This window comes from Gallus gallus, chromosome 25, assembly GCF_016699485.2.
Source record: "Gallus gallus isolate bGalGal1 chromosome 25, bGalGal1.mat.broiler.GRCg7b, whole genome shotgun sequence".
Lineage (NCBI taxonomy): Eukaryota > Metazoa > Chordata > Aves > Galliformes > Phasianidae > Gallus > Gallus gallus.
The window spans coordinates 1,422,649-1,449,109 of NC_052556.1; the positions used below are offsets into that span (position 1 = coordinate 1,422,649).

The following is a 26,461-nucleotide window of genomic DNA, read 5'->3' on the forward strand; positions in this document are numbered from 1 at the left end:
TGCCTCTTCAGATGGGGCATGGAGAAGGTATTGCTGAGGCTATTGGAGTTGCAGAACACCATCAGGAGGTGGCATGGCAGACTTACAATGCCCTGCTGGTACATTTCCTGCTCGTCGGGGAGCATTCTACATTCACACAGGGCTCATCAAAATGGGCAGCAGCACACTGTGAGAGAGAGCTGCCATGGTGAGGGGCTTTGACCCATGGAAACAGCTGGGCTCAGCAGGGGAGTGACAGCCTATTCAGGGCCAGGTGTGGGAACAATGTGTGGGAGAAGGAAGCCCTGGAGTGGCCACTGTGCCCAGGAAGAAAAGCCCAGGATTCAAATATTGGATGCAGGCTTATTTTATTGTAAAGACAGGAAAGGACACAACATCAAAGATGTAGTAGAGTCCTAGGCAGGATGGAGGTGCCTAGGGCTTCAGGAAAAGCATTTCTGGAGGCATCCTCAAGGCAGTGGCCAGCACAGGGCCCAGTTCAGGGCCATAGAAGACAAAGTAGACATTAGAGATCCATATACAGTATGAAAATGGAGGAAGAGTGGAGGCTTGCACCTGGGTTTAGCAGGGCCCACAGGTGTCCCACAGCTTCCTGCTGTAGCGGGGCAAGGCGCAGGGGCTGCAGGCAGGAGACACGTAGGGTCTGCCAAAGGTGCAGAGGCCCCCCGAGCCCTGAGTGGCCCCGGCGCCGTAGAGGCCCCCCAGCCCCAGGGAGCCCCCAAAGGCGGGTGCTCCGGAGGAGCCCACCACGGCTTGCTGGGGGAAGGAGCTGAGGATGGGGCCGGGGAAGGTGACGACGACGGGCGGTGGCTGGATGAAGGCCGTTGAGTCGGGGCACTGGCGCACGCACAGCTCGTTGCAGCTCTCAGCGATGGGCTGGGGCACGGCCACGCTGGTTTTTGGTGGGCACAGGTCGTAGCAAGACATCTTGGTGTGAGAGAGATCAGCCTGCAATGCAAAGCCACAGGAAAAGGAGCTGTGAGTGAGAAGATGCTCTAGCCGAACAATGAGGGTGACCACGGACTGCTCTGCGTGCAGAAGGACTATAGCCTCTGTCATTCATGCTGGGCCATAGTCTCCCCACAGCACCCTGCTCTCCTGCCAGGTTGATCCACGCTAGGACCAGCCAAAGGAGAGCCAACCACTCACCCTTTTCCAAGCTGAGCCAAGAAGCAGCGGTGGATGCTGGTGCTCACACAGGGCAGAGCTTTTATGGAGCCTGGTGAGCAAAGGGAGGAGCTGGCCATGATGGGGGCACGTGGCTATCAGCAGCCAAACCCCAATCTCCTATGTGCATACCAATTAGGCTGTCTTGCTGATGCCAATTGGTTGGCAGCCCCCACCCACCCTCTCAGCCCCTGCAATTACTCTGCTCAGACGCTGGCTAGCCCTCTGCTAATGGGCCAATTAGTCCTTCTGTCCTCTTATTCCATTCCTGTGTAAGGGGGCAGGGTTCATGACAAATGCTGCGTGGCAGTATCGTGTGTGCATCAGTGCTTCCCCAGGGGCTTGGTTTTGCTGTGGCCTCATGCTAGCAATGCAGAACATCAGGGAGGAGCAGGTCACAGAAATGGGCAAGTGGAAGGTCTGTCCCAGGCCTCCTGCATGCCAGCGTCTGAATGACAAATGCATTTGCAGTAGTTATCTGCAAAGGAGTGAGTTAAGGAAACACAAATCGCAGGCACTCCTCTCTGTCACTGCTTGCTCAGCACAACGCATTTGGTCCATGAAGCAGGAAGTGGAGGGATGGCAGTAATGGGTCCTGTACAGATCCAGCCAGGAGCTGCTGACTCAGGGAGAGCAGGAGCAGACCAGCCTGACCTCGGCATCAGAGAGTGCCACCTCTGCCCATTGGCCCAGCGGGTGATGAGTCGTGGCCCAGCCGGGATAAAAGCTGGGTCTGCACAGAGCTCTCCCAAGCACTGCCCTGACCACCTTCTCCTTGGGAACAGGGTAAGTCCAAGAGCACTTCTGCTCCAGACCCAGGCCTGCTTCAGCCCCCTGTGCCTGGGCTGCAGCCATCCTCTACTCTCTCACTCTGTGCCCTCTTGCAGAGCTCCATCCCATCCCACCAAGATGTCTTGCTACGACCTGTGCCCACCAAAAACCAGCGTGGCCGTGCCCCAGCCCATCGCTGAGAGCTGCAACGAGCTGTGCGCGCGCCAGTGCCCCGACTCAACGGCCTTCATCCAGCCACCGCCCGTCGTCGTCACCTTCCCCGGCCCCATCCTCAGCTCCTTCCCCCAGCAAGCCGTGGTGGGCTCCTCCGGAGCACCCGCCTTTGGGGGCTCCCTGGGGCTGGGGGGCCTCTACGGCGCCGGGGCCACTCAGGGCTCAGGCGGCCTCTGCACCTTTGGCAGACCCTACGTGTCTCCTGCCTACAGCCCCTGCGCCTTGCCCCGCTACAGCAGGAAGCTGTGGGACACCTGTGGGCCCTGCTAAACCCAGGCTCTGTTTTCAACCAGCACCAACAGCATCTGCTCATGCTTGAGCTCCTGGGCATGGAGTGCTGAGGAATGCTGAGGAGTGCTGAGCAGCTCCAGCTGCAGCCAAAGGATGGGCAGTTGGCAGTACTGCCAGCTTTGCATGCTTTGCCTCATTCTCCTGCCCATTCCTCTTCATCCATGGGCTACAACTTGAGCCTGGCCTTCCTTTTTTTCTCTGTCTTCATCTCTCAATGATCTGGGAACAATAAAGTTTTCCTGCATTCATAAATGTCTTCTCCCTCTCTTTGTTGTTGTTTCAAAAAAAGTAGCAGGTGGTTTTGTGACAGCTGGGCTAGGGCGAATCCTGCTGATGAGGATCCCAGGTTCCCCTTAGAATGGTGGCGGTGTGAGGAGTAGATATGGCAGAGAGGGCCTTTTATTGGCTCTGTGGAAGCTGTGGATGGGACAGAGGGCAGGAGGGTGCTGACCACGCTCCCTTGCCCATCCTCCTCATCTCTGCAGTGGGGGCAGCCCTGCCAAATCGCTCTGCTCTGTAGAAGCACTGCATGAGCTCTGGAGCAAAGCACAGGGGAGGCTGGAGCGTAGTCATTAGGATGTACACTCCTTCCTTATTGCACTGACAGTTCCTGGCTGGAAAAGAGCCTTCCAGAGACCAAGGTGAGCAGGTGGCCACCAAAGTGGTGCATGAGCCTCAAGCATGCCCTGAGGCTGTGATCACTGGGGATGTGAATGGCATCAGCCATAACCTGGAAGCAAGCTGAGCTTAGATCCCCTCTCTCCAACTTTCTGGTATCAGGATGTGCTGACACGATATTCACAAGTCAGCCTGCTGGTGGCATGTGGATTAAATCCATCAGTAGTACCAAAGCGGAGGAGCTGGGACCACAGAATAGATGGGGACCACAGAATAGATGGTGACCACTTGTTCTCGAATGGGGTGAAGCACAATCGGTACAGCTTAGCAGCAGTGAGGCCTAGGCGGGCATGGGTGGCATGAATCTCAGATCCCACTGAGGTCAGGGATGTCTCTGGGCCACCTTTTTCCTCTGAGGACTGAGTGAGTCACTTGTGATCTTTGTGAGAAGTCTGGATCAAGGCAATGATTACTGCACTGAATGCAGTTGAAGCTGAGTATGGCCTGAACAGCAGAAGATCCAGGTGACAGAAGCTATAATGCAAAGTTAGAACAGGAGATAGCAAGAAATATCTGCTATTTATTAGGATCATTTTTGACTGTATCCTTTCTTAACTGTTAGAAATTGAGTTCAGTGTTTGCTATGCCAAGGGGTGGGAACTGAGGGAGTGGCTTAATGCTTTCAGAGGGGAATTTTAACAAACTGCGCTCTTAGGAAAAAGCTCTTCAGTGAGAGGATGGATGAGCACAGATGCTGTCCAGGGCAGTAGTGTGGTCAGTGTTCGGGAAGAAAGCTTGAATCTGTGGTGTCAGGTGTTGGAGCCCTTATGTTCAAAACAGATTCATTTAATTTTATGATACTCAATGACTGTCTGTAGTGACTCTTGGCAGCACAGCTTGAAGATACAGCTGGAGTGGATGATTTTCTAGAAGTTGCTCACACCTTAATCTGTGCCATCAGATTGGGCATGGAGGGGATATTGCTGAGGCCATGGCAGTTGCGGAAGACCCTCGGAAGGGGGGGATGGCAGTTCACACGTGCTGTGTGGCTGCATTTCCTGCAGGTCAGGAAGCAGTCAGAATTCAGACGAGGCCCATCAAATGGGCAGCAGCACGCTGTGAGAGAGAGCTGCCATGGCCAGGGGCTTTGACCCATGGAAACACAGCCTGGCTCAGCAGGGGACTGAGAGTCTGTTCTGGGCTAGGTTTGGGGACCATGTGTGGGAGAAGGAAGCCCTGGAGTTGCCACTGTGCCCAGGAAGAAAAGCCCAGGATTCAAATATTGGATGCAGGCTTATTTTATTGTAAAGACAGGAAAGGACACAACATCAAAGATGTAGTAGAGTCCTAGGCAGGAAGGAGGTGCCTAGGGCTTCAGAAAAAGCATTTCTGGAGGCATCTTCGAGGCAGTGGCCAGCACAGGGCCCAGTTCAGGGCCATAGAAGACAAAGTAGACATTAGAGATCCATATACAGTATGAAAATGGAGGAAGAGTGGAGGCTTGCACCTGGGTTTAGCAGGGCCCACAGGTGTCCCACAGCTTCCTGCTGTAGCGGGGCAAGGGGCAGGGGCTGCAGGCAGGAGACACGTAGGGTCTGCCAAAGGTGCAGAGGCCCCCCGAGCCCTGAGTGGCCCCGGCGCCGTAGAGGCCCCCCAGCCCCAAGGAGCCCCCAAAGGCGGGTGCTCCGGAGGAGCCCACCACGGCTTGCTGGGGGAAGGAGCTGAGGATGGGGCCGGGGAAGGTGACGACGACGGGCGGTGGCTGGATGAAGGCCGTTGAGTCGGGGCACTGGCGCGCGCACAGCTCGTTGCAGCTCTCAGCGATGGGCTGGGGCACGGCCACGCTGGTTTTTGGTGGGCACAGGTCGTAGCAAGACATCTTGGTGTGAGAGAGATCAGCCTGCAATGCGAAGCCACAGGAAAAGGAGCTGTGAGTGAGAAGATGCCCTAGCCGAACAATGAGGGTGACCACGGACTGCTCTGCGTGCAGAAGGACTATAGCCTCTGTCATTCATGCTGGGCCATAGTCTCCCCACAGCACCCTGCTCTCCTGCCAGGTTGATCCATGCAAGGACCAGCCAAAGGAGAGCCAACCACTCACCCTTTTCCAAGCTGAGCCAAGAAGCGGCGGTGGATGCTGGTGCTCACCCGGGGCAGAGCTTTTATGGAGCCTGGGGAGCAAGGGTAGGAGCTGGCCATGATGGGGGCACGTGGCTATCAGCAGCCAAACCCCAATCTCCTATGTGCATACCAATTGGGCTGTCTTGCTGATGCCGATTGGTTGGCAGCCCCCACCCACCCTCTCAGCCCCTGCAATTACTCTCCTCAGACGCTGGCTAGCCCTCTGCTAATGGGCCAATTAGTCCTTCTGTCCTCTTATTCCATTCCTGTGTAAGGGGGCAGGGTTCATGACAAATGCTGCGTGGCAGTATCGTGTGTGCATCAGTGCTTCCCCAGGGGCTTGGTTTTGCTGTGGCCTCATGCTAGCAATGCAGAACATCAGGGAGGAGCAGGTCACAGAAATGGGCAAGTGGAAGGTTTGTCCCAGGCCTCCTGCATGCCAGCGTCTGAATGACAAACGCATTTGCAGTAGTTATCTGCAGAGGAGTGAGTTAAGGAAACACAAATCGCAGGCACTCCTCTCTGTCATTGCTTGCTCAGCACAACGCATTTGGTCCATGAAGCAGGAAGTGGAGGGATGGCAGTAATGGGTCCTGTACAGATCCAGCCAGGAGCTGCTGACTCAGGGAGAGCAGGAGCAGACCAGCCTGACCTCGGCATCAGGGAGTGCCACCTCTGCCCATTGGCCCAGCGGGTGATGAGTCGTGGCCCAGCCGGGATAAAAGCTGGGTCTGCACAGAGCTCTCCCAAGCACTGCCCTGACCACCTTCTCCTTGGGAACAGGGTAAGTCCAAGAGCACTTCTGCTCCAGACCCGGGCCTGCTTCAGGCCCCTGTGCCTGGGCTGCAGCCATCCTCTACTCTCTCACTCTGTGCCCTCTTGCAGAGCTCCATCCCATCCCACCAAGATGTCTTGCTACGACCTGTGCCCACCAAAAACCAGCGTGGCCGTGCCCCAGCCCATCGCTGAGAGCTGCAACGAGCTGTGCGCGCGCCAGTGCCCTGACTCAACGGCCTTCATCCAGCCACCGCCCGTCGTCGTCACCTTCCCCGGCCCCATCCTCAGCTCCTTCCCCCAGCAAGCCGTGGTGGGCTCCTCCGGAGCACCCGCCTTTGGGGGCTCCCTGGGGCTGGGGGGCCTCTACGGCGCCGGGGCCACTCAGGGCTCGGGCGGCCTCTGCACCTTTGGCAGACCCTACGTGTCTCCTGCCTGCAGCCCCTGCGCCTTGCCCCGCTACAGCAGGAAGCTGTGGGACACCTGTGGGCCCTGCTAAACCCAGGCTCTGTTTTCTACCAGCACCAACAGCATCTGCTCATGCTTGAGCTCCTGGGCATGGAGTGCTGAGGAATGCTGAGGAGTGCTGAGCAGCTCCAGCTGCAGCCAAAGGATGGGCAGCTTGCAGTACTGCCAGCTTTGCATGCTTTGCCTCATTCTCCTGCCCATTCCTCTTCATCCATGGGCTACAACTTGAGCCTGGCCTTCCTTTTTTTCTCTGTCTTCATCTCTCAATGATCTGGGAACAATAAAGTTTTCCTGCATTCACAAATGTCTTCTCCCTCTCTTTGTTGTTGTTTCAAAAGAAGTAGCAGGTGGTTTTGTGACAGCTGGGCTAGGGCGAATCCTGCTGATGAGGATCCCAGGCGGTGTGAGGAGTAGATATGGCAGAGAGGGCCTTTTGTTGGCTCTGTGGAAGCTGTGGATGGGACAGAGGGCAGGAGGGTGCTGACCACGCTCCCTTGCCCATCCTCCTCATCTCTGCAGTGGGGGCAGCCCTGCCAAATCGCTCTGCTCTGTAGAAGCACTGCATGAGCTCTGGAGCAAAGCACAGGGGAGGCTGGAGCGTAGTCATTAGGATGTACGCTCCTTCCTTATTGCGCGGACAGTTCCTGGCTGGAAAATAGCCTTCCAGAGACCAAGGTGAGCAGGTGGCCACCAAAGTGGTGCATGAGCCTCAAGCATGCCCTGAGGCTGTGATCACTGGGGATGTGAATGGCATCAGCCATAACCTGGAAGCAAGCTGAGCTTAGATCCCCTCTCTCCCACTTTCTGGTATCAGGATGTGCTGACACGATATTCACAAGTCCGCCTGCTGGTGGCATGTGGATTAAATCCATCAGTAGTACCAAAGCGGAGGACATGGGACCACAGAATAGATGGAGACCACAGAATAGATGGTGACCACTTGTTCTCGAATGGGGTGAAGCATAATCGGTACAGCTTAGCAGCAGTGAGGCCTAGGCGGGCATGGGTGGCATGAATCTCAGATCCCACTGAGGTCAGGAATGTCTCTGGGCCACCTTTTTCCTCTGAGGACTGAGTGAGTCACTTGTGATCTTTGTGAGAAGTCTGGATCAAGGCAATGATTACTGCACTGAATGCAGTTGAAGCTGAGTATGGCCTGAACAGCAGAAGATGCAGGTGACAGAAGCTATAATGCAAAGTTAGAACAGGAGATAGCAAGAAATATCTGCTATTTATTAGGATCATTTTTGACTGTATCCTTTCTTAATTGTTAGAAATTGAGTACAGTGTTTGCTATGCCAAGGGATGGGAACTGAGGGAGTGGCTTAATGCTTTCAGAGGGGAATTTTAACAAACTGCGCTCTTAGGAAAAAGCTCTTCAGTGAGAGGATGGATGAGCACAGATGCTGTCGAGGGCAGTAGTGTGGTCAGTGTTCGGGAAGAAATCTTGAATCGGTGGTGTCAGGTGTTGGAGCCTTTGTGTTCAGGACAGATTTCCTTTGATTTTATGATACCCAATGACTGTCTGTAGTGACTCTTGGCAGCACAGCTTGAGCACACAGGTGCAGTGGATGATTTTCTAGAAGTTGCTCACACCTTAATCTGTGCCATCAGATTGAACATGGAGGGGATATTGCTGAGGCTATGGGAGTTGGGGAAGACCCTCGGAAGGGGGGGATGGCAGTTCACACGTGCTGTGTGGCTGCATTTCCTGCAGGTCAGGAAGCAGTCAGAATTCAGACGAGGCCCATCAAATGGGCAGCAGCACGCTGTGAGAGAGAGCTGCCATGGCCAGGGGCTTTGACCCATGGAAACACAGCCTGGCTCAGCAAGGGACTGAGAGTCAGTACTGGGCTAGGTTTTGGGACCATGTGTGGGAGAAGGAAGCCCTGGAGTTGCCACTGTGCCCAGGAAGAAAAGCCCAGGATTCAAATATTGGATGCAGGCTTATTTTATTGTAAAGACAGGAAAGGACACAACATCAAAGATGTAGTAGAGTCCTAGGCAGGAAGGAGGTGCCTAGGGCTTCAGAAAAAGCGTTTCTGGAGGCATCTTCGAGGCAGTGGCCAGCACAGGGCCCAGTTCAGGGCCATAGAAGACAAAGTAGGCATTACAAATTGGCATACAGGATGAAGAAAGAAGAGAAGTTATAAATCTGAATTTAGCAGGGCCCACAGGTGTCCCACAGCTTCCTGCTGTAGCGGGGCAAGGGGCAGGGGCTGCAGGCAGGAGACACGTAGGGTCTGCCAAAGGTGCAGAGGCCCCCCGAGCCCTGAGTGGCCCCGGCGCCATAGAGGCCCCCCAGTCCCAAGGAGCCCCCAAAGGCGGGTGCTCCGGAGGAGCCCACCACGGCTTGCTGGGGGAAGGAGCTGAGGATGGGGCCGGGGAAGGTGACGACGACGGGCGGTGGCTGGATGAAGGCCGTTGAGTCGGGGCACTGGCGCGCGCACAGCTCGTTGCAGCTCTCAGCGATGGGCTGGGGCACGGCCACGCTGGTTTTTGGTGGGCACAGGTCGTAGCAAGACATCTTGCTGTGAAGAAAGATTTCCCTGCAATGCAGAGCTACAAAAGGGTGAAGATGTTAGTGAGGAGATGTCCTGGCAGAGCAGATCCTGTTATCATGTGCTTCCCTGCACACAGCAGGGCTAGAGACTCTGCCACTGCTGCCCAGCCACAGTCTACCCCACAGCACCCTGCTCTCCTGCCTGGGAGGCCCACTCCAGCCCCTGTCAGAGGAGGCCCAGCCACTCACCCTTTTCGTGATCTGAGAACAGAAGGAGTGGTGAATGCCATCAGTCACCCACGTCGACGCTTTTATGGGGGCTGGCGTGCATGGGGAGGAGCTGTGCATGATGGGGGCACGTGGCCCTCATCAGCCAAACTCCAATCTTCTCCCTGCATGCCATGGGTCTGTTTTGCTGATGCTGCTCCCTTAGCAGCCCTGACCTGCTCTCTCAGCCCCTCCAATTACCCCTCTCAGATGCTGACCATCCCACTGCTAATCAGCAAATTAGTCCTGCTGCCCTCTCATCCTCTGTCTATGTAAGAGGGCGGGGAGTGTGACGAAGGCAGAGTGGCAGCACCCTGAGTGCCACAGCTTTTTCCCAAGAATGTGGTTTATCAGTGGTCCCACGCCAGCTGCCCCGAACCAGGAGCAGAAGAGTTTTGGTGGGATAGGAGAAATGTTAGCCAAGGTCTCCCGCCCACCAGAGCCTGAGTGATGAATGTGCTGCAGTTGTTATCTGCAGAGTTGGAAGGTGACGAAACACCAAATCAAAGGCACTCATCTCGGTCACTGCCTGCTCAGCACTACATGTTTGGCCCACTAAGCAGAAATGAGAGGGAAGGCAGCAAAGGGTCCTATACTGGTCCAGCCACAGGCTGCTGACTCAGGGTGGGCAGGGGCAGACCAGCCTGACCTCGGCTTCAGGGAGTGCCACCTCTGCCCATTGGCCCAGCATGTAATGAGCCATGTTCCAGCCTGGATAAAAGCTGCACCTGTATGGGGCTCTCCCAAACACTGCTCTGACGACCTCCTTCTTGAGAACAGGGTAAGTTCAAGAGCACTTCCCCTCCTGCCTCTCACCTGTTCCTGCTTCAGGCTCCTGTGCCTGGGGCACTGCCATTTGCTGCTGCCTGACACTCTGCCCTCTTGCAGAGCTCCATCCCATCCCACCAAGATGTCTTGCTACGACCTGTGCCCACCAAAAACCAGCGTGGCCGTGCCCCAGCCCATCGCTGAGAGCTGCAACGAGCTGTGCGCGCGCCAGTGCCCCGACTCAACAGCCTTCATCCAGCCACCGCCTGTCGTCGTCACCTTCCCCGGCCCCATCCTCAGCTCCTTCCCCCAGCAAGCCGTGGTGGGCTCCTCCGGAGCACCCGCCTTTGGGGGCTCCCTGGGGCTGGGGGGCCTCTACGGCGCCGGGGCCACTCAGGGCTCGGGGGGCCTCTGCACCTTTGGCAGACCCTACGTGTCTCCTGCCTGCAGCCCCTGCCCCTTGCCCCGCTACAGCAGGAAGCTGTGGGACACCTGCGGGCCCTGCTAAACCCAGGCCCTGCCGCATGCCGGCACGAACAGTACCCCTCATGCCTGAGCTCCTGGGCGCAGGGCGCTGAGTGCTGAGCATCTCCACCTATGGCTGAGACCTGTGCAGCTGGCAGTGGTGGCACCTTCACAGTCCCTGTCTTCTTTGTTGCTTCACATACTCCATGGCCAGGATTCCCTGCCCAGGCTCATATTTGCTCTTTTCCCATTCTGCCCTGATGTGAACAATAAAGTTTTCCTGCATCCATTCCTGTCTTCTCCCATGGTTGTTGTCATTCAGCTGAACTTGCGGGTGGTTTGGAGATAGCTGGGAAGAGCAAAAGCTGGCTCTAAGGTCCCTGTTGGGCCAGGTGGATGAGGGAGGTAGATACGACACAGGGGTCTTCCACTGGGGTATGCTGAGCTGGAAAAGGGTCAGAGAGTGGAAGGGAGTGCCTGCAGTCCTTTGCCTGCTCGTCTCTCGATACGGGTGAGACCAGCTCTGCCAAGCTCCTCATTATCTCAGTGCCAGATCTGGGAATGTCTGATTTGCCCATGGAAAAGCAAGCCTGGTTCAGTGTCGATTTCTTCCATCAGTGTCGATTTCTTCCATCTGAGCACGTCACTTGCGATCTTCTACGTAATGTCAGAATCTAGGTAATGCTTCTTGCATGGAGTGCAGATTAATAAGAATTTGATGTAACTTGCAAGGGATCCGTGTGAATGAACTTTCTTGGCACTACAAGAAATCTTGATACTTGGAAAGCAGTACAAATTAGGAGAGATTTTGGTGGGCTGTGAGTCTTCCGAATTGTTAGAAATGGAATATAACAGTAAGCTATGCAAAGTGCTGGGGTCTGAGGGAATGGCTTCTGAATTCCTGCTGCCGAAGGGGAGATGTTCAGGTTGGCTCTTTGGGAAAAGCGCTTAACTGAGAAAGAACACAAGAACCGAACAGACTCTCTGTGGAAGTGCTTTGGACAGAGCTAAAGATTAGTGCTGGAATTTGTGGTGTCAGTTGCTGAATCTCTGATCCTCAGGATACCATGACATTCTAATTCAGGATACCCAATGCTCTGATGAAGTGACTGTAGGTGGCCCACTTAGAGATGGTGGCAGGAGTAGGTAACTTCTAGATGTCCCCTCACAATTAAACCAGACCTTTCAGATAGGGCAGACACATGATTTTGGTTGAGCCTTGGGAAGCAATTGTTGATGGAAGCTGGAGGTCTGAACCTGCCCTGCGGTTGCATGTCATTAGGCCAGGAGGAGCCTGCGTTCAGACAGGGTCTTTGGAGATCTATGAGCCAGAGCTGCCTTAGCCAGGGTCTGTCCTCCAAAACGGCATGACCTGGCTCAGTATGTTGCTGAGAGCGTACCCAGGGCCAGGTAGGCGTCCATATGCAGGGGAAGGGAGCTCTGAAATGCCCACGGTTGCTGAGAAAGAAAGTCCTGAGAGTCAAGAATTGGATGCAAGCTGATTTTATTGTAAAGGCAGGAGAGGACATAACAGCAGAGAATTGTACCAGGCCCAGGCAGACAGGAGGTGCTTCAGGAGATGTGTTTCTTCAGGCATCCTCCAGGCAGTGACTATCACAAGGCCCAGAAAAGACCCTGGAGAACAATGTTGGCATCACAAATCCATGCACAGGATGAGGAAGGAGGAGGAGAGGAGATCAACGGCTGGGTTTAGCAGGGCCCACAGGTGTCCCACAGCTTCCTGCTGTAGCGGGGCAAGGGGCAGGGGCTGCAGGCAGGAGACACGTAGGGTCTGCCAAAGGTGCAGAGGCCCCCTGAGCCCTGAGTGGCCCCGGCGCCGTAGAGGCCCCCCAGCCCCAGGGAGCCCCCAAAGGCAGGTGCTCCGGAGGAGCCCACCACGGCTTGCTGGGGGAAGGAGCTGAGGATGGGGCCAGGGAAGGTGACGACGACGGGCGGTGGCTGGATGAAGGCCGTTGAGTCGGGGCACTGGCGCGCACACAGCTCGTTGCAGCTCTCAGCGATGGGCTGGGGCACGGCCACGCTGGTTTTTGGTGGGCACAGGTCGTAGCAAGACATCTTGGTGTGAGAGAGATCAGCCTGCAATGCAAAGCCACAAAAAGAGAGCTGTGTGTAAGGAGGTACCCTGGCAGAGCAGTGCCTGTGACCAGAATCTGTGCTGCACACAGCAGGGCCAGTGTCCCCTGTTGCTGCAGGGCCACAGCTTCCACCCAGCACCCTGCTCTCCTGACTGGGAGACCCACACCAGCCCCTGCCAGAGGAGGCCCAACCACTCACCCTTTCCCTGATCTGAGCCAGGCCGGAGTGGGGAATGCCAGTGCTCACCCACGGCCACGCTTTTATGGAAGCTGGCATGCTTGGGGAGGTGCTGGCCTTGACGGGGGCACGTGGCCCTCATCAGCCAAACCCCAATCTCCTCCCTGCATGCCATGGGGCTGATTTGCTGATGCACATCCCTCATCAGCCCCCACCTGTCCCTGCAGCGCCTACAATTACACCACTCATACGCTGGCCAGCCCTCTGCTAATGGGCAAATTAGCCCCACTGCCCTCTCATCCTCTGCCTGGAGCTAGACATACTGAGTGGCTGCACTGTCTGTGCCCCGGTTTTTTTTCAGGGTCCTGGTGTCATAGTGTTCCTGTGCCAGCTCCTTCCCAAGGGCTGAGACGTGTCATGCTATTCGGTAAGGCGAAGGTCTGACCCATGCCTCCTGCATGCCAGTGTCTGAGTGACAAACACGCTACAGTTATTATCTGCAGAACGGACAGATGATGAAACACCAAATCTAGAGTGCTCTTCTCTGTCACTGCCTGCTCAGCACCATGCTTTTGCTCATGAAGCAGAAAAAGGAGGGAAGGACGCAAAGGGTCTTGTGCTGTTCAGGCATGGTATGCTGACTCAGGGAAGCCTCAGCATCAGGGAGTGCCGCCTCTGCCCATTGGTCCAGCAGTTGATGAGCTGTGGGCCAGTCTGGATAAAAGCTGGGTCTGCACAGAGCTCACCCAAACACTGCTCTGGCCTCCTTCTCCTTGGGAACAGGGTAAGTTCAAGAGCACTTCTGCTGCTCTTTCCCAGGACTGCTTCAGGCCTCTGGGCCTTGATTTCTGCCATCCTCTGTTGCCTGACAGTCTCTGCCCTCTTGCAGAGCTCCATCCCATCCCACCAAGATGTCTTGCTCCGACCTGTGCCCACCAAAAACCAGCGTGGCCGTGCCCCAGCCCATCGCTGAGAGCTGCAACGAGCTGTGCGCGCGCCAGTGCCCCGACTCAACGGCCTTCATCCAGCCACCGCCCGTCGTCGTCACCTTCCCCGGCCCCATCCTCAGCTCCTTCCCCCAGCAAGCCGTGGTGGGCTCCTCCGGAGCACCCGCCTTTGGGGGCTCCCTGGGGCTGGGGGGCCTCTACGGCGCCGGGGCCACTCAGGGCTCGGGGGGCCTCTGCACCTTTGGCAGACGCTATGCTTCTCCTGCCTGCAGCCCCTGCCCCTTGCCCCGCTACAGCAGGAAGCTGTGGGACACCTGCGGGCCCTGCTAAGCCCGGGCCTGGACTTCGTCTCCTCCATCTTCCTTATCCTGTGCATGAACACATGATGTCTACATTGCCCTTCATTGTTCTTTCTGCGCCTTGTGCTGACTGCAGTGTTGGAGAAGCCTGAAGAAGCACTTCTCCTGATGCTCCAGGGTTCTCCTGCCTCCCTGGGCCTCATACACATCTGTGGTGTTCATTCTTTCCTGTCTTCACAATAAAATAAGCTTGCATCCAATGTTTGAATCTTGGGCTTTTCTTTTCAGACTCCATGGGAGCTCCAGGGCTCCCTTCCTTTGCACACAGCATCGCCACTTGGCCAGGACAGGCTCTCAGCCCCATGCTGAGCCAAGGCCTGCTGTCTTGGGGCAAGGTCCCCGGCCATGCCAGCTCTGGTACACAGTGCTACGTTCAGTCTGCAAGAGCCCTGTCAGGATGGAGGGGGCTCGCAGCCAACAGGAAATGCAGCCCCATCACATCTGCAGACATCCAGGCTCTACTCTGCAAAGGCTCTCCAACTCCCCATAGCCATTACAAAATCCGCTCTCTGCCCATCTGAAGGGACTGCCTGTGTTGTGAGGGGACCTCTGACAGCGTAGATTAGTTTTAATCACCAGCTCACGCAGTGCCACCTCCAAACAACTCACTGAATCATTGTATTCTGAATTAGAAGGGAATCACATTGTGTAGATCTGGGCTCCAACTCCTGACAGCACATATTCCAACCTTAAGCACTATCAAAGCCACCTCCTTGGAGAGTCTATTCCTATGCTTCTGTAGCTTCCCAGTGAAGAGATTTTGCTGAGAAACAAACTTAAACTTCCCCTGTGAAGCATTAACCATAGAGGCATTCACTCACACTCCAACAGTTAGCATAGCTTATTGTTGTTTCTTATGATATAGAGGACCTTGACACTTTTGTCACTACAACCTTATGCAAATCAAATTCTTAGTCATCTTCACTTAGAGCTTAGCCTCACACTTGTCTAGAAGACCGTAAGTGACTCACCCAGCCCTCAGAGAAAGAACCTGACCATAGAGGCTTCCCTGACCACAGAGGGATCAGAGGATTGTTCCACCCAACAGCATCTCTAATCTCAGTGCCACCTGTGGCTGTCTGATGCTTGTTTTTACAGCTAGTGCACCACTAGCTGTAGTACTTCCCTCTCCTTTAGTGGGCGGCAGCACACCCTGAGGACCCAGCACCTGGCCATTGATAACACAGATGGGCGTTGATATTGAGGATAGGTCGAACCTCAGTGCCAGCAGCAGGCTCACTTGTGAATGGGTGCCAGTACAGCCAGGCACACGAACTAGGGAAACTGATGATCCATGATCAGCCTGCTTCCGAGTTATGGTTACTGTTACTCACATCCTCAACAATCAGGAGGTATCAGTCCAAGCCCATGGACACACTGCTGGCTCACGCTCTACTTGGTGGCCACCTGCTGAGGTCGGTTCCCACAAGGTTGCAGTTCAGCAAAGGACTGACTGTGCATTCAACACAAACAGCGTTCACTACGCCTGCTCTCCAGCCTTCCTTGCTCTCCTTGAAGGTTTCAGTGCTGAGCTTCCATGGAGCAGCTTGACATGGCAGAGCTGGTCCCACTCTATGGCTGAGGAGTTTGAGCAACGCAGTGATCTCAGCGCCCTCTTGCTCTGTGTCCCTTTCTCAGCACCCACAGCCCCATCAAAAGCCACCTCTGCACTGTCTGTTCCTCTTATCAGCCTAGCACAGTTGAGCCTAGTGCATCCCATGACAATGGTTTCCCCTTCCCCAGCAACTGAACAACTCATGTGGGGTTTCCTGAAATGCAACAGAGATGAGGGAGACAGAACTGCATTCAGAAGATCTTTATTGTGCACAGCTGGGCTACGGAAAGGGACAGAGAACAGAGGAAGGCCAGGCAACAGGCCCTGGCTTTGGAGGGGGAGCATGTGGAAGAAGAGAATAGGGGATGTGAAGCTGATAGCATTGCAACACAGGCTGCAGCTGGAGCTGGAGATGTCCAGTACTCTGCCCAGCGCAGATTGCAGGGGATGCTGTTGGTGCTGACTGAGGGCAGGGCCTGTGTTTAGCAGGGCCCGCAGTTGTCCCACAGCTTCCTGCTGTAGCGGGGCAAGGGGCAGGGGCTGCAGGCAGGAGACACGTAGGGTCTGCCAAAGGTGCAGAGGCCCCCCGAGCCCTGAGTGGCCCCGGCGCCGTAGAGGCCCCCCAGCCCCAGGGAGCCCCCAAAGGCGGGTGCTCCGGAGGAGCCCACCACGGCTTGCTGGGGGAAAGAGCTGAGGATGGGGCCGGGGAAGGTGACGACGACGGGCGGTGGCTGGATGAAGGCCGTGGAGTCGGGGCACTGGCGCGCGCACAGCTCGTTGCAGCTCTCAGCGATGGGCTGGGGCACGGCCACGCTGGTTTTTGGTGGGCACAGGTCGGAGCAAGACATCTTGGTGGGATGGGATGGAGCTCTGCAAGAGGGCACAGAGTGAGAGAGTAGAGGATGGCTGCAGCCCAGGCACAGGGGCCTGAAGCAGTCCTGGATCTGGAGCAGAAGTGCTCTTGGACTTACCCTGTTCCCAAGGAGAAGGTGGTTAGGGCAGTGCTTGGGAGAGCTCTGTGCAGACCCAGCTTTTATCCAGGCTGGGCCACAGCTCATCAACTGCTGGACCAATGGGCAGAGGCCACACTCCCAGATGTGGAGACCAGACTTACCGGCCCCTGCCCTTCCTGAGTCAGCACCTCCTGGCTGCACCAGCACAGGCCCATGTACTGTCCCCCTCTTCTTTCTGCTTCATAGGCCAAATGTGTAGTGCTGAGTGGGCAGTGCCTGAGAGGAGTGCCTTTGATTTGGTATTTGGTCACCCTTCTGCAGATAATAACTGCAGTGTGTTTGTCATTCAGTTGCTGGCATGCAGGAGGCCTGGGCCAGACCTTCCACTTCCCCAGTGCTGTGACCTGCTCCTCCCTGAGGCTCTGCACAGCTGGCATGAGGCCACAGCAAAACCAAGCCCCTGGGTTAGTGTTGTGGTACGAAGGGCACTGCCACTCAGCATTTGTCATGCACCCAGCCCTCTTACACAGGCAGAGGATGAGAGGGCAGTGGGGCTAATTTTCCCATTAGCAGAGGTCTGGTCAGCCTCCAAGCAGGTTAATTGCAGTGGCTGAGAGAGCGGGAGGGAGTTCCCAAGGAAACAGCATCAGCAAAACCACTCCATGTCACACAGGGAGGAAACAGGCTCAGATGCTGCAAGGCAAGAGCCCCATCACTGACAGCTCCTCCCCATGCTCACCAGCCCCCATAAAAGCACTGCCCCGGGTGAGCACCAGCATCCACCGCTGCTTCCTGGCTCAGCTAGGGAAAAGGGTGAGTGGCTGGTCCTCCTCTTCCAGGAGCTGGAGTGGGTGTCCCTGGCAGAGGAGCATGGTGCTGCAGGGTTGACTGTGGCCCTGCAGTAATGGCAGAGTCTTGAGCCCTGCTGTGTGCAGGGCAAGATGATATCACAGGCTCTGCTCTGCCAGAATATCTCCTCACTCACAGCTCTAAGCTCTGGGGCTTTGCATTGCAGGCTGATCTCTCTCACACCAAGATGTCTTGCTACGACCTGTGCCCACCAAAAACCAGCGTGGCCGTGCCCCAGCCCATCGCTGAGAGCTGCAACGAGCTGTGCGCGCGCCAGTGCCCCGACTCAACGGCCTTCATCCAGCCACCACCCGTCGTCGTCACCTTCCCTGGCCCCATCCTCAGCTCCTTCCCCCAGCAAGCCGTGGTGGGCTCCTCCGGAGCACCTGCCTTTGGGGGCTCCCTGGGGCTGGGGGGCCTCTACGGCGCCGGGGCCACTCAGGGCTCGGGCGGCCTCTGCACCTTTGGCAGACCCTACGTATCTCCTGCCTGCAGCCCCTGCCCCTTGCCCCGCTACAGCAGGAAGTTCTGGAACACCTGTGGGCCCTGCTAAACCCAAGTGCAAGCCTCCTCTCTTCCTCCATTTTCATACTGTATATGGATCTCTAATGCCTACTTTGTCTTTTATGGCCCTGAACTGGGCCCTGTGCTGGCCACTGCCTCGAAGATGCCTCCAGAAACACTTCTCCTGAAGCCCCAGGAACCTCCTTCCTGCCAGGGATGGTAGTGCATCTTTCATGTTGTGTCCTTTCCTGTCTTTACAATAAAATAAACCTGCATCCATTATTTGAATCTTGGACTTTTCTTCCTGGGCACAGTGGGCACGCCAGGGCTTCCTTCTCCCACACATGGTTCCCACACCTGACCCTGAAAACACTCTCAGTCCCCTGCTGAGCCAGGCTGTGTTTCCATGGGTCAAAGCCCCTGACTCTGGCTCTCGCCGTGCTGCTGTTCGTCTCAATAAGCCCTGTCTGAATGTAGGCTGCTCCTGACTAGCAGAAAATGCAGCTACACAGCATCTGAGAACCACCAACCACCCTCCTGAGCATCTTCCCCACCTCCCATGGCCTCAGCAGTATCACTTCCATGCCCCATATGAAGGCATAGATTGAGTTGTGAGGGAACTTCTGGAAACCATCCACTCCAACTGCGTCCCCAAGCTGTGCCACCCAGAGACACTACAGACAATCATTGGGAATCATGAATTAGAAAGGAATCCATCCTGAAGATAAAGGTTTCAACACCTGACGCCAAAATCAAAATCTCTTCCTGAAACTGGACCAAACCACTTCACTAGAGAGCATCTGTTTCTGTCCATCCTCACATTGAAGAGCTTTTTCTAAGAGCACAGTTAGTATTCCTCTTATGAAGCATTACATCATTCCCTCACATCCCACCACCTGCTATAACTAAACACTGAAATCGATGACTTAAAACTAAGAAAGGATACAGGCATAGATACTTCTAGTAAATAGCAGATAATTCTTATTTTCTCCCCTTCTAACTTTACTTTAAAGATTCTGTCACTGGGATCTTCTGCTCTTCAACTCATAATCTTCCAAAACAGCATTCAATACTGTAATAATAGCCTAGTTTCACACTATCTCACAAAGATTACAAGTGACTCACTCATTCCTTAGAGGAAAAAAATGACCCCAGAGACATCTCTGACCACAGAGGGGTCAGAGCTTCATGCCACTCAGCCCCACCAAGGTATTGCTGCTGATAAGCTGTAGAGCCAATGATTCACCCCATTCTAGAACAAGTGGTCACCACCACTGGTGGTCCCAGCACCTCCACCACTGATGAGTTTAATCCACATGCCACCAGTAGGCTGACTTGTGAATATGAACACAGCCTGAAACCAGAAAGTAGGAGACAAGGGATCCATGCCCAGCCTTCTTCCAGGTTAAGACTGATGTCATCCACATTCCCAATGATCACATCCTCAGGGCACATTTCAGACTCATCCTTCACTTTTGTGGCCACTCAACCACATTGGCATCTGTAAGACTGTATTCCAGCCAGGAACTGTCAGTGCAGTAAGCAAGGGCAGTATTTTCCAGTGGCCACTCTCAAGCCTCACATGTGCTTTGCTCCAGAGCTCTTGCAGTACTTCTACAGAGCACCACGACTTGGCAGAGCTGATCCCACTGCAAAGCTGAGGAGGATGGGCTCCTTCAGCTCTTTGTCCTTTCCACAGCTCCCACGGAGCCAACAGAAGGCCCTCTCTGTCTTATCTACTCCTCACACTGCCACAATTCTAAGGGGAACATGGGATCCTCATCAGTAGGATTCGCCTGACCCCAGCTGTCACAAAACCACCTCATACTTCTAACAAAGAGAGGAAGAAGACAACTGTGAATGCAGTAAATCTTTATTGTTCCCAGATCAGCTGGAGATGGAGATAGAGAAAAAAAGGCAGATCAGGCACAAGTTGTAGTCCATGGAAGAAGATGAATGAGCGGGAGAACCAGGCAAAGCATGCAAAGCTGGCAGTACTGCCAGCTGCCATGGCCTCAGCCACAGCTGGAGATGCTCAGCACTCCTCAGCACTCAATGCCCAGGAGATCAAGCATGAGCAGATGCTGTTGGTGCTGGTTGAAAACAGAGCCTGGGTTTAGCAGGGCCCACAGGTGTCCCACAGCTTCCTGCTGTAGCGGGGCAAGGGGCAGGGGCTGCAGGCAGGAGACACGTAGGGTCTGCCAAAGGTGCAGAGGCCCCCCGAGCCCTGAGTGGCCCCGGCGCCGTAGAGGCCCCCCAGCCCCAGGGAACCCCCAAAGGCGGGTGCTCCGGAGGAGCCCACCACGGCTTGCTGGGGGAAGGAGCTGAGGATGGGGCCGGGGAAGGTGACGACGACGGGCGGTGGCTGGATGAAGGCCGTTGAGTCGGGGCACTGGCGCGCGCACAGCTCGTTGCAGCTCTCAGCGATGGGCTGGGGCACGGCCACGCTGGTTTTTGGTGGGCACAGGTCGTAGCAAGACATCTTGGTGGGATGGGATGGAGCTCTGCAAGAGGGCACAGAGTGAGAGAGTAGAGGATGGCAGCAGCCCAGGCACAGGAGCCTGAAGCACGCTCGGGTCTGGAGCAGAAGTGCTCTTGGACTTACCCTGTTCCCAAGGAGAAGGTGGTCAGGGCAGCGCTTTGGAGAGCTCCATGCAGACCCAGCTTTTATCCACGCCAGCCACGGCTCATCAACTGCTGGGCCAATGGGAATATGCCACACTCCCTGATGCCAACAACAGCCTGGCCTGCCCTTCCCCTCCCTGAGTCAGCAGCCCATAGCCGGACCAGCACAGGCCCATTTACCGCCTTTATTCCTTTTTCTGCTTCATGGACAAAATGTGTAGTGCTGAGCAGGCAGTGACTGAGAAGAGTGCCTTTGATTTGGTGTTTCGTCACCTCGCCCCCCTACAGATAAAAACTGCAGTGTGTTTGTCACTCAGACGCTGGCGTGCAGGAGGCCTGCGACAAGCCTTCCGCTTGCCCAGTGCCACCATCCTGCTCCTCCCTGATGCTCTGCAGAGCTGGCACGACGCCACAGCAAAACCAAGCCCCTGGGGTAGTGCTGAGTCATGCAGCAAGCTGCCACTCGGTATTTGTCACGCTCCCTTCCCACTTACACAGGCAGAGGATGAGAGGGCTGTGGGGCTACGTGGTCCATTAGCAGAGGGTTGTCCAGTGTCCTAGCAGGGTAATTGTAGGGGCTGAGAGAGTGGGTGGGGGCTGCCAAGGAATCAACATCAGCAAAACCGTCCCAATTGGTAAGCACATAGGAGATTGGGGTTTGCCTGCTGTTAGCCACGTGCCCCCTTTACGGCCAGCTCCTCCCCATGCTCGCCAGCCCCCATAAAAGTGCTGCCCTGGGTGAGTGCTGGCATCCACCACTGCCTCCTAGCTCAGCTTGGGAAAAGGGTGAGTGGATGGGCCTCCTCTGACAGGGGCTGGAGTGGGGCTTGAATGCAGGAGTGCAGAGTGCTCTAGGGTGACTCTGACCCTGCAACAGTGACAGAGGCTATGATCCTGTTGTGTGGATCCAGCAGTCCCAGGTCACGAGCTTATCTCTGCCAGACCATCTCCTCACTCACAACTCCTCTTCTTGTGGCTTTGCATTGCAGGCTCAGCTCCATCCCATCCCACCAAGATGTCTTGCTATGACCTGTGCCCACCAAAAACCAGCGTGGCCGTGCCCCAGCCCATCGCTGAGAGCTGCAACGAGCTGTGCGCGCGCCAGTGCCCCGACTCAACGGCCTTCATCCAGCCACCGCCCGTCGTCGTCACCTTCCCCGGCCCCATCCTCAGCTCCTTCCCCCAGCAAGCCGTGGTGGGCTCCTCCGGAGCACCCGCCTTTGGGGGCTCCTTGGGACTGGGGGGCCTCTACGGCGCCGGGGCCACTCAGGGCTCGGGGGGCCTCTGCACCTTTGGCAGACCCTACGTGTCTCCTGCCTGCAGCCCCTGCCCCTTGCCCCGCTACAGCAGGAAGTTCTGGAACACCTGTGGGCCCTGCTAAACCCATGCTCAAACCTTTTCTCTTCTTCCTTCATCATCCTCTTGCCAAGTTTTAACGCCTACTTTGCCTTTTATGACCCTGAACTGAGCCCTGTGCTGGCCACTGCCTCGAAGATGCCTCCAGAAACGCTTCTCCTGAAGACCTAGGCACCTCCGTCCTGCCTAGGACTCTAGTACGTCTTTGATGTTCTGTCCGTTCCTGTCTTTACAATAAAATAAGCTTGCATCCTATGTTTGAACCTTGGGCTTTTCTTCCTGGCCACAATGGGCGCTCCAGGACTCCCTTCTCCCACACATGGTCCCCAAACCTAGCCCAGAACAGACTCTCAGTCCCCTGCTGAGCCAGGCTGTGTTTCCATGGGTCAAAGCCCCTGACCATGGCAGCTCTCACGCACAGCGTGCTGCTGACCATCTTGACGAGCCTTGTCTGAATTCAGACTGCTTCCTGACCTGCAGGAAATGCAGCCACAGTGCATCTGTGAACTGTCATCCTGTGGATCTTCCCCAACTGCCATGGCCTCAGCAATATCCCCTCCATGTTCAATCTGATGACACAAATTAAGGTGTGAGCAACTTCTAGAAAATCATCCACTCCAACTGTGTCTTCAAGTAGGGCTGCCAGCAGCCACTACAGACAGTCATTGGGTATCATAAAATCAAAGGAAATCTGTCCTGAACATAAAGGCTCCAACACCTGACACCACAGATTCAAGCTTTCTTCCCGAACACTGACCACACTACTGCCCTGGACAGCATCTGTGCTCATCCATCCTCTCACTGAAGAGCTTTTTCCTAAGAGCGCAGTTTGTTAAAATTCCCCTCTGAAAGCATTAAGCCACTCCCTCAACTCCCACCACTTGCCATAGCAAACGCTGACCTCAATTCCTAACAGTTAAGAAAGGATACAGTCAAAAATGCTCCTAATAAATAGCAGATATTTCTTGCTATCTCCTCTTCTAATTTCGCGTTAAAGCTTCTGTCACCTGAATTTTCTGCTCTTCAAGTCATAATCTTCCTCAACTGCATTCAGTGCAGTAATCATTGCCTTGATCCAGACTTCTCACAAAGATCACAAGTGACTCACTCAGTCCTCGGAGGAAAAAGGTGTCCCAGAGCCATCCCTGACCTCAGTGGGATTGGAGCTTCATGCCACCCAGCCCCACCAAGGCCTCACTGCTGCTGGGTTGTACTGCCAGTGCTTCACCCCATTCTAGAACAAGTGGTCACCATCTATTCAATGATCCCAGCACCTCTGCTTTGATACCACAGATGAATTTAATCCACATGCCACCAGCAGGCTGACTTGTGAATATGGTGCCAGCACAGCCTGATACCAGAAAGAGGGAGAGGGAGACAGGGGATCTAAGCTCAGCTTGCTTCCAGGTTATGGCTGATGCCATTCACATCCCCAGTGATCACAGCCTCAGAGCACACTTGAGGCTCATCCTTCACTATGTTGGCCACCTTCCCACACTGGTTTATGTAAGGCTGTTTTCCAGCCAGCAACTGTCAGTGCATTAATCAAAGGCAGTATCTCCCAATGACCACTTTCCAGCCTCCCCTGTGCTTTGCTCCAGAGCTCATGCAGTGCTTCTAGAGAGCAGCACAACTTGGCAGGGCTGGTCCCACTGCAGAGCTGAGGAGGATGGGCAAGGGAGCGTGGTCAGCACCCTCCTGCTCTCTGTCTCTTCCACAGCTCCCACAGAGCCCCAGCAAAAGGCCCTTTTGCCTTATCTACATTAAACACTCCTACAATGTGAAGCTGAATCTGGGATCCTCATCAGTAGGATTTGCCTGACCCCAGCTGCCACAGAACCACTTGATACTTTTAACAAAGAGAGGAAGAAGACAACTGTGAATGCAGTAAATCTTTATTGTTCCCAGATCAGCTGGAGATGGAGATAGAGAAAAAAAGGCAGATCAGGCACAAGTTGTAGTCCATGGAAGAAGATGAATGAGCGGGAGAACCAGGCAAAGCATGCAAAGCTGGCAGTACTGCCAGCTGCCATGGCCTCAGCCACAGCTGGAGATGCTCAGCACTCCTCAGCACTCAATGCCCAGGAGATCAAGCATGAGCAGATGCTGTTGGTGCTGGTTGAAAACAGAGCCTGGGTTTAGCAGGGCCCACAGGTGTCCCACAGCTTCCTGCTGTAGCGGGGCAAGGGGCAGGGGCTGCAGGCAGGAGACACGTAGGGTCTGCCAAAGGTGCAGAGGCCCCCCGAGCCCTGAGTGGCCCCGGCGCCGTAGAGGCCCCCCAGCCCCAGGGAGCCCCCAAAGGCAGGTGCTCCGGAGGAGCCCACCACGGCTTGCTGGGGGAAGGAGCTGAGGATGGGGCCGGGGAAGGTGACGACGACGGGCGGTGGCTGGATGAAGGCCGTTGAGTCGGGGCACTGGCGCGCGCACAGCTCGTTGCAGCTCTCGGCGATGGGCTGGGGCACGGCCACGCTGGTTTTTGGTGGGCACAGGTCGTAGCAAGACATCTTGGTGGGATGGGATGGAGCTCTGCAAGAGGGCAGAGTGTCAGGCAGCAGCAAATGGCAGTGCCCCAGGCACAGGAGCCTGAAGCAGGAACAGGTGAGAGGCAGGAGGGGAAGTGCTCTTGAACTTACCCTGTTCTCAAGAAGGAGGTCGTCAGAGCAGTGTTTGGGAGAGCCCCATACAGGTGCAGCTTTTATCCAGGCTGGAACATGGCTCATTAAATGCTGGGCCAATGGGCAGAGGTGGCACTCCCTGAAGCCAACGCCAGGCTTACCTGCCCCTGCCCACCCTGAGTCAGCAGCCTGTGTCTGGACCAGTACAGGACCCTTTGCTGCCTTCCTTGTTGTTTTTGCTTTGTAGGCCCAATGCGTGGTGATGAGCAGGCTGTGACAGAGAGGAGTGCCTTTGATGTGACAGTTTGTCACGTCACCCTTCTGCAGATAACAACTGCAATGTGTTTGTCACTCAGATGCTGGCATGCAGGAGGCCTGTGACAAACCTTGCACTTGCAGAGAGCTGCCATCCTGCTCCTCCCTGAGGCTCTGCACAGCTGGCATGAGGACACTGCAAAACCAAGCCCCCTAGGTTAGTTTTGTGGCACAAAGGACACTGCCACTCAGCATTTGTCATGCACCCAGCCCTCTTAACAGGCAGAGAATGAGAGGGATGTGGGGATAATTTGCCCATTAGCTGAGGGCTGGACAGCGTCTTAACAGGGTGATTACAGGTGTGGAGAGATCATGTGGGCTTCTGAGGAAACAGCATCAGCAAAACAACCCCGTGGTATGCACATAGATTTGTATTTGGCTGCAGATATCCAAATTCCCCTATCACAGCCAGCTCCTCCCCATCCTCACCAGCCCCCATAAAAGTGCTGCCCTGGCTGAGTGCTGGCATCCACCACTGCCTCCTAGCTCAGCTTGGGAAAAGAGTGAGTGGCTGGTTCTCCTCTGGCAGGAGGTGGAGTGGGTCTCCCTGGAAAGAGAGCAGGGTGCTGCGGGGTTGGCTGTGGCCCTGAAATAATGGCAGAGTCTTGAGCCCTGCTGTGTGCAGGGCAAGATCATATGACAGGCTCTTCTCTGCTTGAGTATTTTCTCACTCACAGCTCTATGCTTTGTTTCTTTGCATTGCAGGCTGATCTCTCTTACACCAAGATGTCTTGCTACGACCTGTGCCCACCAAAAACCGGCGTGGCCGTGCCCCAGCCCATCGCTGAGAGCTGCAACGAGCTGTGCGCGCGCCAGTGCCCCGACTCAACGGCCTTCATCCAGCCACCGCCCGTCGTCGTCACCTTCCCCGGCCCCATCCTCAGCTCCTTCCCCCAGCAAGCCGTGGTGGGCTCCTCCGGAGCACCCGCCTTTGGGGGCTCCCTGGGGCTGGGGGGCCTCTACGGTGCCGGGGCCACTCAGGGCTCGGGGGGCCTCTGCACCTTTGGCAGACCCTACGTGTCTCCTGCCTGCAGCCCCTGCCCCTTGCCCCGCTACAGCAGGAAGCTGTGGGACACCTGTGGGCCCTGCTAAACCCAGGCCCTGCCCTCAGTCAGCACCAACAGCATCCCCTGCAATGTGCGCTGGGCAGAATACTGGACATCTCCAGCTCCAGCTGCAGCCTGTGTTGCAATGTTATCAGCTTCACATCCCCTATTCTCTTCTTCCACATGCTCCCCCTCCAAAGCCAGGGCCTGTTGCCTGGCCTTCCTCTGTTCTCTGTCCCTTTCCGTAGCCCACTGTGCACAATAAAGATCTTCTGAATGCAGTTCTGTCTCCCTCATCTCTGTTGCATTTCAGGAAACCCCACATGAGTTGTTCAGTTGCTGGGGAAGGGGAAACCATTGTCATGGGATGCACTAGGCTCAACTGTGCCAGGCTAATAGGAGGAACAGACAGTGCAGAGGTAGCTTTTGATGGGGCTGTGGGTGCTGAGAAAGGGACGCAGAGCAAGAGGGTGCTGAGATCACTGCGTTGCTCAAACTCCTCAGCCATAGAGTGGGACCAGCTCTGCCATGTCAAGCTGCTCCATGGAAGCTCAGCACTGAAGCCTTCAAGGAGAGCAGGGAAGGCTGGAGAGCAGGCGTAGTGAACGCTGTTTGT

The 26,461-nt window shown here is 55.6% G+C and overlaps 14 protein-coding genes and 2 long non-coding RNA genes across 22 annotated transcripts; 7 read left to right on the forward strand and 9 right to left on the reverse strand.

Moving 5' to 3' along the window:
- Window positions 1-330: 330 nt before the first annotated feature.
- Window positions 331-1,281, reverse strand: LOC100857270 (scale keratin-like). The gene is made up of 2 exons (XM_040652546.2): window positions 1,150-1,281; window positions 331-948 (listed from the first exon to the last, which is right to left on the reverse strand). The coding sequence occupies exon 2, from the start codon at window positions 925-927 to the stop codon at window positions 562-564; it is 366 nt and encodes a 121-aa protein (XP_040508480.1). The 5' UTR covers window positions 928-948; window positions 1,150-1,281; the 3' UTR covers window positions 331-561.
- Window positions 1,282-1,917: 636 nt separating this feature from the next.
- LOC100859722 (scale keratin-like) lies at window positions 1,918-2,711 on the forward strand. Of its 2 annotated transcripts, XM_046903866.1 has the most exons (2): window positions 1,918-1,953; window positions 2,055-2,711. In XM_046903866.1, the coding sequence occupies exon 2, from the start codon at window positions 2,077-2,079 to the stop codon at window positions 2,440-2,442; it is 366 nt and encodes a 121-aa protein (XP_046759822.1). In that variant the 5' UTR covers window positions 1,918-1,953; window positions 2,055-2,076; the 3' UTR covers window positions 2,443-2,711. The 2 variants fall into 2 exon arrangements, with proteins under 2 accessions (XP_046759822.1, NP_001264904.2); NM_001277975.3 differs by lacking the exon at window positions 1,918-1,953 and having other exon boundaries at window positions 2,052-2,710.
- A 1,652-nt stretch (window positions 2,712-4,363) lies between these two features.
- On the reverse strand, window positions 4,364-5,217 carry LOC101750668 (scale keratin-like). The gene is made up of 2 exons (XM_025143595.3): window positions 5,183-5,217; window positions 4,364-4,981 (listed from the first exon to the last, which is right to left on the reverse strand). The coding sequence occupies exon 2, from the start codon at window positions 4,958-4,960 to the stop codon at window positions 4,595-4,597; it is 366 nt and encodes a 121-aa protein (XP_024999363.2). The 5' UTR covers window positions 4,961-4,981; window positions 5,183-5,217; the 3' UTR covers window positions 4,364-4,594.
- A 733-nt stretch (window positions 5,218-5,950) lies between these two features.
- LOC107055104 (scale keratin-like) lies at window positions 5,951-6,748 on the forward strand. The gene is made up of 2 exons (XM_025143599.3): window positions 5,951-5,986; window positions 6,088-6,748. The coding sequence occupies exon 2, from the start codon at window positions 6,110-6,112 to the stop codon at window positions 6,473-6,475; it is 366 nt and encodes a 121-aa protein (XP_024999367.2). The 5' UTR covers window positions 5,951-5,986; window positions 6,088-6,109; the 3' UTR covers window positions 6,476-6,748.
- A 977-nt stretch (window positions 6,749-7,725) lies between these two features.
- Window positions 7,726-10,736, forward strand: LOC101751554 (scale keratin-like). 2 transcript variants are annotated; one of them, XM_046904001.1, is made up of 2 exons: window positions 7,726-7,732; window positions 10,103-10,736. In XM_046904001.1, exon 2 carries the CDS (start codon window positions 10,125-10,127, stop codon window positions 10,488-10,490), a length of 366 nt encoding a protein of 121 aa, XP_046759957.1. In that variant the 5' UTR covers window positions 7,726-7,732; window positions 10,103-10,124; the 3' UTR covers window positions 10,491-10,736. The 2 variants fall into 2 exon arrangements, with proteins under 2 accessions (XP_046759957.1, XP_015153886.2); XM_015298400.3 differs by lacking the exon at window positions 7,726-7,732 and adding an exon at window positions 9,960-9,995.
- Window positions 8,380-9,302, reverse strand: LOC100857367 (scale keratin-like). The gene is made up of 2 exons (XM_003642657.5): window positions 9,197-9,302; window positions 8,380-9,006 (listed from the first exon to the last, which is right to left on the reverse strand). Exon 2 carries the CDS (start codon window positions 8,969-8,971, stop codon window positions 8,606-8,608), a length of 366 nt encoding a protein of 121 aa, XP_003642705.2. The 5' UTR covers window positions 8,972-9,006; window positions 9,197-9,302; the 3' UTR covers window positions 8,380-8,605.
- LOC124417396 lies at window positions 10,346-25,968 on the reverse strand. Its single transcript, XR_006932127.1, has 2 exons — window positions 25,876-25,968; window positions 10,346-10,474 (listed from the first exon to the last, which is right to left on the reverse strand). It is a non-coding gene; the product is annotated as an uncharacterized LOC124417396 (long non-coding RNA).
- On the forward strand, window positions 10,894-18,176 carry LOC100857297 (scale keratin-like). 2 transcript variants are annotated; one of them, XM_046904004.1, is made up of 2 exons: window positions 10,894-10,902; window positions 17,551-18,176. In XM_046904004.1, exon 2 carries the CDS (start codon window positions 17,572-17,574, stop codon window positions 17,935-17,937), a length of 366 nt encoding a protein of 121 aa, XP_046759960.1. In that variant the 5' UTR covers window positions 10,894-10,902; window positions 17,551-17,571; the 3' UTR covers window positions 17,938-18,176. The 2 variants fall into 2 exon arrangements, with proteins under 2 accessions (XP_046759960.1, XP_015153884.1); XM_015298398.4 differs by lacking the exon at window positions 10,894-10,902 and adding an exon at window positions 17,312-17,348.
- LOC100859790 (scale keratin-like) lies at window positions 11,935-12,853 on the reverse strand. The gene is made up of 2 exons (XM_004948232.5): window positions 12,743-12,853; window positions 11,935-12,544 (listed from the first exon to the last, which is right to left on the reverse strand). Exons 1-2 carry the CDS (start codon window positions 12,818-12,820, stop codon window positions 12,158-12,160), a joined length of 465 nt encoding a protein of 154 aa, XP_004948289.4. The 5' UTR covers window positions 12,821-12,853; the 3' UTR covers window positions 11,935-12,157.
- LOC426912 (scale keratin-like) lies at window positions 13,356-14,227 on the forward strand. The gene is made up of 2 exons (XM_025143598.3): window positions 13,356-13,505; window positions 13,611-14,227. The coding sequence occupies exon 2, from the start codon at window positions 13,633-13,635 to the stop codon at window positions 13,996-13,998; it is 366 nt and encodes a 121-aa protein (XP_024999366.2). The 5' UTR covers window positions 13,356-13,505; window positions 13,611-13,632; the 3' UTR covers window positions 13,999-14,227.
- Window positions 15,830-16,575, reverse strand: LOC100859756 (scale keratin-like). The gene is made up of 2 exons (NM_001277976.2): window positions 16,554-16,575; window positions 15,830-16,452 (listed from the first exon to the last, which is right to left on the reverse strand). Exon 2 carries the CDS (start codon window positions 16,428-16,430, stop codon window positions 16,065-16,067), a length of 366 nt encoding a protein of 121 aa, NP_001264905.2. The 5' UTR covers window positions 16,431-16,452; window positions 16,554-16,575; the 3' UTR covers window positions 15,830-16,064.
- On the reverse strand, window positions 17,538-21,615 carry LOC124417395. Its single transcript, XR_006932126.1, has 2 exons — window positions 21,544-21,615; window positions 17,538-17,586 (listed from the first exon to the last, which is right to left on the reverse strand). It is a non-coding gene; the product is annotated as an uncharacterized LOC124417395 (long non-coding RNA).
- Window positions 19,744-20,623, reverse strand: LOC121107562 (scale keratin-like). The gene is made up of 2 exons (XM_040652547.2): window positions 20,494-20,623; window positions 19,744-20,392 (listed from the first exon to the last, which is right to left on the reverse strand). The coding sequence occupies exon 2, from the start codon at window positions 20,368-20,370 to the stop codon at window positions 20,005-20,007; it is 366 nt and encodes a 121-aa protein (XP_040508481.1). The 5' UTR covers window positions 20,371-20,392; window positions 20,494-20,623; the 3' UTR covers window positions 19,744-20,004.
- LOC121107563 (scale keratin-like) lies at window positions 21,194-22,124 on the forward strand. The gene is made up of 2 exons (XM_040652548.2): window positions 21,194-21,299; window positions 21,503-22,124. Exons 1-2 carry the CDS (start codon window positions 21,218-21,220, stop codon window positions 21,892-21,894), a joined length of 474 nt encoding a protein of 157 aa, XP_040508482.2. The 5' UTR covers window positions 21,194-21,217; the 3' UTR covers window positions 21,895-22,124.
- Window positions 21,264-26,126, forward strand: LOC100859657 (scale keratin-like). Of its 3 annotated transcripts, none has more exons than XM_046904003.1 (2): window positions 21,264-21,299; window positions 25,505-26,126. In XM_046904003.1, the coding sequence occupies exon 2, from the start codon at window positions 25,526-25,528 to the stop codon at window positions 25,889-25,891; it is 366 nt and encodes a 121-aa protein (XP_046759959.1). In that variant the 5' UTR covers window positions 21,264-21,299; window positions 25,505-25,525; the 3' UTR covers window positions 25,892-26,126. The 3 variants fall into 3 exon arrangements, with proteins under 3 accessions (XP_046759959.1, XP_046759958.1, XP_040508483.1); XM_046904002.1 differs by lacking the exon at window positions 21,264-21,299 and adding an exon at window positions 25,264-25,331; XM_040652549.2 differs by lacking the exon at window positions 21,264-21,299 and adding an exon at window positions 25,264-25,302.
- LOC425362 (scale keratin-like) lies at window positions 23,747-24,538 on the reverse strand. 2 transcript variants are annotated; one of them, XM_046903923.1, is made up of 2 exons: window positions 24,503-24,538; window positions 23,747-24,395 (listed from the first exon to the last, which is right to left on the reverse strand). In XM_046903923.1, exon 2 carries the CDS (start codon window positions 24,371-24,373, stop codon window positions 24,008-24,010), a length of 366 nt encoding a protein of 121 aa, XP_046759879.1. In that variant the 5' UTR covers window positions 24,374-24,395; window positions 24,503-24,538; the 3' UTR covers window positions 23,747-24,007. The 2 variants fall into 2 exon arrangements, with proteins under 2 accessions (XP_046759879.1, NP_001264903.1); NM_001277974.2 differs by lacking the exon at window positions 24,503-24,538 and having other exon boundaries at window positions 23,748-24,395.
- Window positions 26,127-26,461: the final 335 nt, after the last annotated feature.

Bases quoted from the DNA above. Each gene is read 5' to 3' on its own strand.
- LOC425362 (XM_046903923.1), bottom strand. From the start codon at position 24,373: ATGTCTTGCTACGACCTGTGCCCACCAAAAACCAGCGTGGCCGTGCCC.
- LOC100859722 (XM_046903866.1), top strand. From the start codon at position 2,077: ATGTCTTGCTACGACCTGTGCCCACCAAAAACCAGCGTGGCCGTGCCC.
- LOC100857270 (XM_040652546.2), bottom strand. From the start codon at position 927: ATGTCTTGCTACGACCTGTGCCCACCAAAAACCAGCGTGGCCGTGCCC.
- LOC101751554 (XM_046904001.1), top strand. From the start codon at position 10,125: ATGTCTTGCTACGACCTGTGCCCACCAAAAACCAGCGTGGCCGTGCCC.
- LOC100859756 (NM_001277976.2), bottom strand. From the start codon at position 16,430: ATGTCTTGCTCCGACCTGTGCCCACCAAAAACCAGCGTGGCCGTGCCC.
- LOC100857367 (XM_003642657.5), bottom strand. From the start codon at position 8,971: ATGTCTTGCTACGACCTGTGCCCACCAAAAACCAGCGTGGCCGTGCCC.
- LOC121107563 (XM_040652548.2), top strand. From the start codon at position 21,218: ATGCTCGCCAGCCCCCATAAAAGTGCTGCCCTGGGTGAGTGCTGGCAT. The intron at 21,300-21,502 runs GTGAGTGGATGG...TTTGCATTGCAG, and splicing joins TAGCTCAGCTTGGGAAAAGG to GCTCAGCTCCATCCCATCCC.
- LOC107055104 (XM_025143599.3), top strand. From the start codon at position 6,110: ATGTCTTGCTACGACCTGTGCCCACCAAAAACCAGCGTGGCCGTGCCC.
- LOC100859657 (XM_046904003.1), top strand. From the start codon at position 25,526: ATGTCTTGCTACGACCTGTGCCCACCAAAAACCGGCGTGGCCGTGCCC.
- LOC100859790 (XM_004948232.5), bottom strand. From the start codon at position 12,820: ATGCCAGCTTCCATAAAAGCGTGGCCGTGGGTGAGCACTGGCATTCCC. The intron at 12,545-12,742 runs GTGAGTGGTTGG...TTTGCATTGCAG, and splicing joins TGGCTCAGATCAGGGAAAGG to GCTGATCTCTCTCACACCAA.
- LOC100857297 (XM_046904004.1), top strand. From the start codon at position 17,572: ATGTCTTGCTACGACCTGTGCCCACCAAAAACCAGCGTGGCCGTGCCC.
- LOC426912 (XM_025143598.3), top strand. From the start codon at position 13,633: ATGTCTTGCTCCGACCTGTGCCCACCAAAAACCAGCGTGGCCGTGCCC.
- LOC121107562 (XM_040652547.2), bottom strand. From the start codon at position 20,370: ATGTCTTGCTACGACCTGTGCCCACCAAAAACCAGCGTGGCCGTGCCC.
- LOC101750668 (XM_025143595.3), bottom strand. From the start codon at position 4,960: ATGTCTTGCTACGACCTGTGCCCACCAAAAACCAGCGTGGCCGTGCCC.